The 9,377-nt window shown below is 43.0% G+C and overlaps 1 protein-coding gene across 1 annotated transcript; it reads left to right on the top strand.

Annotated features, from left to right (window-relative positions):
• Positions 1-113: 113 nt before the first annotated feature.
• LOC104616211 (complement receptor type 1-like) lies at positions 114-7,661 on the top strand (the record flags this gene model as incomplete). The annotated part of the gene is given in 14 exon segments (XM_010294578.1): positions 114-296; positions 503-688; positions 946-1,045; positions 1,616-1,701; positions 2,428-2,607; positions 3,230-3,414; positions 3,657-3,830; positions 4,001-4,037; positions 4,333-4,515; positions 4,785-4,967; positions 6,624-6,803; positions 7,039-7,068; positions 7,233-7,308; positions 7,580-7,661. Coding segments are annotated over 14 exon segments (1,865 nt in total), but the record flags the coding sequence as incomplete, so codon positions are not given.
• Positions 7,662-9,377: the final 1,716 nt, after the last annotated feature.

Genomic DNA, 9,377 nt, shown 5'->3' with positions numbered 1-9,377 from the left:
CTTCCAGCACATGCAGGACGCCGCGTTCACTCTGTTGGCTCTGGGCATGCAGCCGTCCTGCGTGTCACCCTGCCCATGCTCTTTTTTCATTTTCTTTTGTCCTCTCTCTTTAGTGGTGCAATGTCCTTCACCTCCAAACATTGACAAAGGAAATCACAACAGCCAGGACTTGGAGGTTTTCACTACTGGGATGGTTGTAAATTACAGCTGTGACCCTGGCTACAGCCTGCTGGGAGAGGCAGCGATTTACTGCACCGATTCTGGAAACTGGAGCCTCCCTCTTCCTCGGTGTACAGGTACACTGTGGTTCCAAGACAGAAGTTATGGATAGTCTGGGAATTTCTGCCACTGAAAGCCTGTAGGACTCGTTCTTTCCCCTACGCTTTCTGAAATTTTGAATCCTTCAGTCCTTCCCCTTTGTTTTCAGTTTTGCTTGTGAACTTTGATAAAACATCTTTGTGTAGTTGATAACCCTATTTTCCCCTGTTTTCTTTCCTGATAGGTGGCTGTGGTGCACCTCCAAAATTAACATTTGCTGAGTTAACTGAGGAATACAAAAATCTGACGCAGTTTCCTGTTGGGGACACTGTGCGATACGGCTGCCGGCCGGGATATATGAGACACCCCGCAGTACCCCCAGCTCTGACATGCCTCAAAAACCACACGTGGTCTGAAGCGCTAGCGTTCTGTAAAAGTGAATAGCTCAATCAGTTTGGTTTTGGTTGTTGAAAATTGTCTAAGCTATATTTGTGGGTTTCTTAAAGCAATTCTTTAAAAAATGATTCATACATGGCTTCACTAGTCACACAGTTTGGGCAGCTATTGGCCTTCTAAAAATCACATCTTTATTGGTGTCTGAATGTGGACAGATCCTTAAGATACCCTCTCGTAGTGCATTACAAAACTGCAAGAGAGGAGTTTAAACTCAGCCTTGTTCTTTCCCAGGGAAACAGTGTAAATACCCAGAAGCACCAAAGAATGGCAGAGTTGTTGTTCTGACAGATCTCCTTTTTGGGTCAACTGTGAGCCATATGTGTGAAGAAGGGTGAGTCCTACACTGCCTTTATTGACTCCATTTTCTGAGCTCAGTGTTGGGCAACTTACAGTGAAGGGTGAGAGCCCATTCCTCTGCGCGGGCCGTTCCCGCAGAGCAAGCCAGAATTTGTATTTTGGTTCCAGTCACACCAGGGTTGCCTGCTCTGGAAAGGGTGAAGTGTCTCCATTTTTTCCCTGCCTGTGCTCAATATATGACTTCGCAAACTTCAGTTTTGGTCTGCCTTCTCAGATGGCCACCCAAGCAGGAGCTGAGAGGGCAAGCGAGCATATGCTACGAGGAGGCTCCGGCAGTCTGCAAATCACTTGGGTCTGAGCCCTGGTTTAGCACCTGACCAATCTAATCCACAGTAATTTGGGATCATTGCTGCTCCTCTTGCATCTGGGAAGAAGGAAATTGGTGTCCTTCATTCCCATGTGTCAAACCAACAGACACACCTCAGTGACCAGCCAGAAGCATGAGGCTGCAGAAGGAAACCTCTGGGGGTAGTGTCAGAGTGGGAGGCAAAATCCAAGCTGAATGACTTGGTATCAACTGATGTTTCTTTCTGTGTAACTCCAGGCACCGACTGGTTGGACAGTCTTATAGGCGATGTGAGATTTTTGGAGCCGATGTCACATGGAATGGTGTTCTTCCCATTTGTCAGAGTAAGTAGGTCACAACTAGATCTGGCCCAGAATTGCCAAATTAAGTAAGTCCTTAAAATTAAAAAGTGGCATTTCCTTAAAATAAATAGAATAAGACTTTTAAAGCCTGGTATTTGTCTGCAATTGCTTTGTTTTGCTTGCTTGTTTGGTTTCTTCTACAAATCTTCCAGATGCTAGCTTTTGATCTTTTGGAATTCTGTGGAATGAAGAGTTGTGAGATGCCTGCAGGGATTTGTAACTTTTGTTTCACAAATGTGAATAATAAATTAAGGAAGAAATGTGTCTTGCAGTAGAAGAGTGAGATATCGAGTAAAATTGAACTGGGATCTTCAAAATACTGTACTGTTATCCAAACGACAAGGCTGTTTTGCAGAGGTTGACCATTGCAATTAGTCTTTCCTTCAGATGGAATTGCTTTGGAAGGCATGAGCTTGGTATAATAAAGCAATCTTGAGAATGACTAACTGCACTTCTGAATTTCCACACCATTTAATATATTTACTTTGAATGCATTAGCATTATTCTGTTTATAGATAATAATTGGTAAACCTAGGGTACTTATAGGAACTAAAAAGCCCTCATTTCTTGAAATTATTCTTCTGTGAGTCTCCAAGCACTAACTGTGAAACTCCTCTGAGCAGTGGCATGTTAAGGATGGACTTTATATATGCATCAATTACAGCATACACATGGCTCCCTCTTTGAGATAATGAATTTATTTTTCAGAGGTGGTATGTCCAGTCCCACAGATCCAGAATGGGAGAGTATCTGTTCTTAAGTATCGCTACACATACAAAGATACTGTTAGCTTTAAGTGCCATAAAGGTTTCACCTTGCGAGGCCATCGCACAGCGCAGTGCCAAGCTGATAAAACATGGGATCCACCTGTACCAGTCTGTGAGCAGGGTAAGTGTCAGTACTCTGACTTGTTAGCATCGCAGATTCCTCCCTGATGGCTCCTACCTACTCACTGAAACAAAGCTGGCTTTATTCTTCCTGTTTGCTCCAACTACTTTAAGGAGAAACCAAAAATTGTTCCTTTTATATATGCCTCTCTTCTCACACGGGAGATAAGCCAGGTTTTGGGTAATGCTGTAACTATAAGCACGATTTGCACTTTTCTCACCCTGCTTGTTGCAATCCATAACCCGTGTTTTCTTCATCTCCTGAAAGTGAGAACTTTGGTAGCTTCATGGCAGGACACTGACTAGCAGAGAGGACTGAAATTTTTTCTGGAAATATAAAGGCAGGATGATGAAAAATTAAGGTAAATTTGTGCATTGTATTTGCTCAACCAAATGTGTATTTTAAACTCTTAATGCTGCATCTAGATGGAGTGGCAGAACACTATCATCATCCTGATACCACAACAAAGCCAGGTAGGTCTATTATAAGAGGCAAGATTTACTAAATGCTAACTCCTCCTCCTAACCTGTCCTGCTTTTTGCAGTGAAGAAGGTTAATAGCACTTTTTTGCTCTCATTACTTTTTTTACAATTTAAATCACCTTCTCCCTCTCCTCTTTCAGTAGTGAAGTGTCTGCCTCCTCCAACCATTGCTAATGGAGAACACAGCAGTAATTTCTCAGACAGTTTTGACGTAGGAACACTTGTGCACTACCGCTGCAAACATGGCTTCTCCCTCATTGGGAATAAGTCTATTCGTTGTACAACATACGGAGTCTGGAGCCATCCCCTTCCTTGGTGCGAAGGTGTGTTTGTGCTCTTTTCACTGAATCTTCTCAACTTTCTAAATGTGTTAAACTTGTAGTGGTATTTGGCTAAGGACCCTCTGAAACAAGTTGTTGCTTCAACAAACTCCACCACTAAAGAAAGAATGAGTTCTCTGTGGCCAAGAATGAGGTCTCTGTGGCCAAATGCTCTTCTCTATCCTGCACAAGTTTCACAGTCTAAAGGGTTCTCCATAGCCTTGCTGTCCACAGTTGGCTGTGGGAGTTGTGAATGGAAAAGCAACCAGATTAGGAATCCCTCTATAAGCCTGGAGACATCAGTACAATTGAATGCAACACTGCTAATGTCCAAAAAGACCTCCACATGTCCCAGTGCCAGCCTGGGGGCACATGGGATCCTCCACTCCCTGTCTATGAAAGAGGAAAGTATGTGTTATATGTCCGTGGCTATCCTTTCTGACCTTATCACTCTTGGTGGTGTGTTGCAACATGTTTAGAAGGTGAGAAGAATCTGGAGTCTGGTGTTTAGATCTGAAGATCATAATTTCTCATTGCTGCAGTATCTGGTGCCTCAGTTTCTCACTATGAACGCCTTAAAAATGAGCTTAGGCCAGCTTCGCCAGCCGTAAGAACATGTACGGGTGTGGTAATAAGATGGTCTCACAAGTGTGGGATTCTCGTTATATATATGAACTAATCACTCATTTGATATACCAGGAAAGATGCTGCTGGGCAATGTTCCTTTGTGTCAGAAGAAATGTGTGATGCCATATGCTTTGTAGATGATTTGGGGTGAAGTGAGTGCAGAGGGTTGGGCAGGGCAGGCTCCGTGTGTTGGATTCAGTGCTGTGCGAGTGAGCGTACAGCCATCCACAGGTGCTCAAAAGTTTCCCCTCTTGCCTGTATGAACTTTGTTTTGATCTGCACTTCTCTCTTTTTAGTGCTGCACTGTTCCAAGCCTGCAGGTATCACCCATGGGTCTCTCAAGGGCCCAGCAAAAGTGTTTTTCACTCCTGGAACATCTGTAAGCTACATTTGTGAGCCTGGCTTCTCTCTCATTGGGACAGCAACAATTTATTGCACACAATCTGGAGCCTGGAGCCATCCTCCTCCAGTCTGTCAAGGTGTGTGTTCGTGACAACATGACTTGCCTTAAGGAAAGCTTTGTATAAGGACTAAATCTGAGTCCTTTACTACTGAATGAGTGGTAAGAACAAGATCAAGTTTATACCCACTTACTGATGGAGTTACAGGGTTATAAAATCAGTTGTTGAGCCTAGGTGAAGAAATTAAAAGGGAACAGTCAAGGCTGCAAAGCTATGGTGCCTTAGCTACTCTCTGGCAGTCCATCAGGATCCTCATGTCAACATTGTCAATTGTCTCTCCTTTCCAGATGTGCAGTGTTTCCATCCTCCAAACATAACCAATGGGAAGCTCAAAGGCAACATCTCTGACACTTTTTCCTATGGGGCATCTGTATCCTACAGCTGCAATCCTGGGTATTCACTCGTTGGGAACGCTTTCATCAACTGCACGGTGTCAGGAACCTGGAGCCAGCCTTCTCCTCAGTGCAAAGGTGTGTTTGTGCTTGGTTTGCTTATGCTGTTTGGAATTCATGGTGGCAGACATCTCCCAGAAATGGCCTGAGAAGACATGCAACCATGCTGACATAGGTGTTTTACTTTGGGGAAAAAAATTAAATCTTCAGAGAGGTAGATGTGCCACAATCTAAGCAGTAAAATCCTCTGCAGCTAACATCGAATTCCATCCCCTCATTTTTCTTGGGAACCACTTCCATATCATAGCTAGGTGGTGTTGATCTGTTAATTACGAATTTATCCACTCTTTGTTATACCCAGGAAGAGTGTGATATTGTTGTAAAGAAGCAGGATGGGAACCTCACACTAGCAGTCAGAAGGATATAAGTACAAGAGAGGCAATTCTTAAAGGCAGTTTTAATCCTTGCATGTTTTTCCATCTCTGCTCTTGTTGCTATGAATGAGTTGTATGCCAACTTCCCTCCATTAAAAGCTTTTCACTTTTAGTAGAAGAGAGAAACTTTTCCCCTTCCCTTTCCTTCCCTTTTTGTGTCTCTCATGCCCCAATTATCACTAACAGGAAGCAAAGGAAGGGGTTATATCGGAGAAGTTGTCTCTGATGGACGGTTTTGTACATTACACGTGAGTCTGACTATTCCCTTCTCGGAAAATGCCTCTCTATCTGTGACTTGGCACTTCTGTGTCTCACTGCAGAGGTCAGTCATCAGGCAAACTTGACTAAAGGAAATTTCATGAATGTCACAAGATTCCTAGTGTGGGTGTTCCTGCACAGAAGCCTGGACATTCACTGGAATAAATTCATTCCCCACACAGGGCGCTTCCTTGGTGGAGTTGCACCCACCTCAGTGACTCAAGAATTGAAACATGCTTGGATAACTTTACTGCTTGATGAAAAATCAAATGCTTATATAAATAAGCCAGAGCCTCTTTAAAGGAAGCCGTCTCACTGAAAAATTCTCCCTGCCATTCCACATTCTCGTGGTTATGAAGTGTCCTTAGTAACTATTGCATGTGATAGTAAAAATAAATATTAAAAAAAAGACATAAAACAAAGGTTAAAAGTTACATGTTGATATTAACCCTTGGGTCTCCACTGAGAACCTTCTCCTCCAGAATTCTTGGGCTTGGACTGTCAAAGGTGATTAGACACTTAAATTGAAGCCACTAACTCACTTCATTGAAATCAGTGATATAAATAGCTTAGATGGCTGGACTAATTAATAAATCAATTATTGATAAATAATAAGGCTGGTGACGTCTTTGAGGGGCAAGGAACTTCTACAGACTAGAATTGGGTTATAGGCAGCTGGCTTTAAAGCTTCAACTGTATTCTTCCCTGCTACACCTTTCTTCTCCAAATGTTTTGGTAGCCCGGTATCAGAAAAATCTCTTTCTCTGGCAGGCTTCTCCCAAAGTACCCCTGCTACACACAACTTTCCACGTGCGGTATTGGTGTGGAGCAGCTGATCTGTACCAATATTCACACGTGGGAGTGAAACACCTACCCTGTTCTGCAGCCACAAAGAAAGGAATTGCCCTCTGGAATAAGAATTAATTCCTGGTTACATTCAGAAAGAATTCAAGAACAATGTCTTAAATAACCCACAGTTGTATTTCTTGTATTTGATGTTCCTTCTCATTAAATGTCCTTTTTTTGTTACTTCTAATTTCAGAGATCAGATGTGTATTCCCAGAAGTTCAAGGTGTTAAGAAAGCCATCAAAGGAAATACTTATCGCTCTGGGACTAACATCACTCTTGAATGTGATGACGGTTACATGTTGGAAGGCATCAGTCAGATTCAGTGCCAAGAGGACTTCAGCTGGGACCCTCCTGTACCAGCCTGTAAACTGAGTGAGTGAAATGGAAATGAAATGTTTCAAACAGAAACATGCAAATGCCTTTTAAATATGCAAATGTCTCTCTGTATGGAAAAAAAAAATATATATATAATGGTGTGTTTTTTAAGAAATCCTGTATTGTAGATCTTAGCAGTAAAAGCTTTATCGAGAAAGTGATTAACTACAGCTGAGAAACACCGTATTTTGGTACAATAGTTTGCTGATTTTTCTTTTTCTCTTCCCTTTAGAGTCACACAAGTCGGGTCCAGTAGGCCTAGGTAAGCAGCTCAGAGATATTTTTGTGGCCAGACCTTTAACTTTTTGCAGTGGCCTCAGTGGCACTGTTTCCCTCTGCCTACTTTGAAGATATGTCTTGTTATGTCTTTTGTGCTGATATGCTTTAAAACATACAGTGAGAATAATACGTGCTCTTCTCTCGCAGGAGCCGCAGCTGCAGGAGTCCTGCTTCTCCTGGGGGCAGGCATTGTCTGGAAAATTATTTCTAAGCAAAAGGAAGGGTAAGGCAGTCTTCTGGGTGTTCCTTCATGTCCTTTGTTGCCAATTCCCAAGTTTTATACACTTTATACAATTGGAATATTTGACTGAACGTGCTTGGGTCTTGTAATTTTGTATCTTCAGCTCACGCTTGCAAACTGTACAAGGCACAGCAACCTGGAATCAATGGTGTGCTTATATTTTTTATTTCAAGACTCTCTTCCTTAGGGGACACCAACCTGAGTGTTCTTTTATGAACCAATACAGTTCACTGTTTTCTTCTTTTTCACTTAGCTATTATCGTACATATGAAAACTACAGTTACCAAAACCCTCTGAACCAGATAACTGAACAGAAATGTTCATGTCTTCCATAGAAGGTATGGTTTTATATTGCTCAACATGAAATACCAGTTAGAGCTGCAAACTTGAGTTGTTCCAATATAGTCATTCAGGTAGAAAACTCCGCTCAGTCTTCTGGTAAGATGCTTCCTCTTGCTGATTAAATAAAAGACGTTGTTTTGAACATACTGGGTTTGTTTTTTAAACATACTATTTTTCTTTCTGACATCATAGAGACACACCATAAATTTCACACACCTTCCCTGAAATCCATAGAATTGAATCCAGATAATGTTCTAGACACCATGCTCGATGTGTGTGTTTCCTTCTCCGTCATCTGAATAGATGGCATTCACGGGTCAGACTCTCAGGCTATGCCTTGCTGCTGACATAAACTTGATTTTTTTTAAGGATTGTAAGAGAGCTTGCTCTCTAAAAAACTACCTTAACTGCACTAGCATAAGAAAAGGATGCTGAACTGGGCCTTTGGGGTTTTTTGCTTGCTTTTACACTTACTGCAATGCCATTTTTACTTACAGGTGAATCTACTTTCTATGCTGAATCTATTGCAGATAACAGTTAATTTTTACTGTTAGCAGCACTCTGAGCATAATCAGCTTTGACTACAAAATGGCACCTGTAAACATTAGCTTTTTTTTTTTTAAAGATGGTTTTAGATAATTCCGGCTTTGAAACAATGCATTTCCCAGAAATCCTCTCCTCCCTCCCTGAGTTATGATGTAATCTCTAGACAATCAGTGTGAAAACAGGCAAAATCTAATTTTAACACCAGAATGTCATCTTTTTCCTAGGCTGGGCTTCCGTGCTGCCACTAGCCAGGCATTGGACTCGTTCTCCGTGCAGAGAGCGGCCGCAGGTTGCATGGCTCACGTTGAGACTGAAATTCTGCGGCGAAAAGGGCACTTTACTCTAGAATCAACATTAATATTCCTTCCGCTCCCATTAATTAAATTAGTGTAGGCATCTCACGAAGTCCAAGCTGCACACAGTACAGCTGCTGTTTCAGAGGGACTTCTGCGTTCTGCTGCTGCCTGATGAAGAACATTTCTGTTTGCAAACCCTGCGATAAGTGAGATCCACAACAGCCTTCCTGCGCGTGCATGGAAGCCAGTTTGTTAAACCAGAGATTGTGTTAACAGCACCTGCAGTCACGTCTGCAGCGTCACCAGACGCTGCTCTGTGTTTTCTTCCAGGAACGTTTTATCTGTAGTGTTCCTCTACGAATGCTTAACCTAATAAAAGCTGAACGTGGGACAATAATTGCTTTAGGTTTTGTATCTCCTTTTGCATCCAGCTGGAGTTATGAGTCTTTTATTTTTATTTTAATACTGCTCTGCTCGGCGACACAGACTGTTTGTCTTTCAGAAGAGGAGCAGCCCGGCACAGGGCCCGTCACTCCTGCGCTGGCACACAGGCGCTTTTATTTTTACACAGAATCATTAAGGTTGGAGAAGACCTTTAAGATCATCAAGTCCAACGACCAACCCAACACCACCAAGCCCACTCGACCATGTCCTGAAGCGCCACGTTCACACGTTTTTTGAACACTTCCAGTGACGGTGACTCCACCACCTCCCTGGGCTTTCCGAGCGCGGGAGCTGCGCAAACGAACACGCTTTGAAGCTTTTCCTCTCTGCCGCAGACGCGCGCGGCTCCCTGGGGACCCTGCCCAGGAAAGGGCGCGGCCTCCTCAGGCCGGGGCCTCTCCCCACACCCGCGCTCCTCAGGTC

This window comes from Phaethon lepturus, unplaced genomic scaffold, assembly GCF_000687285.1.
Source record: "Phaethon lepturus isolate BGI_N335 unplaced genomic scaffold, ASM68728v1 scaffold41299, whole genome shotgun sequence".
Lineage (NCBI taxonomy): Eukaryota > Metazoa > Chordata > Aves > Phaethontiformes > Phaethontidae > Phaethon > Phaethon lepturus.
Note: the sequence above shows the minus strand (reverse complement) of the source record. Positions and strands in the feature narration are given on the sequence as shown.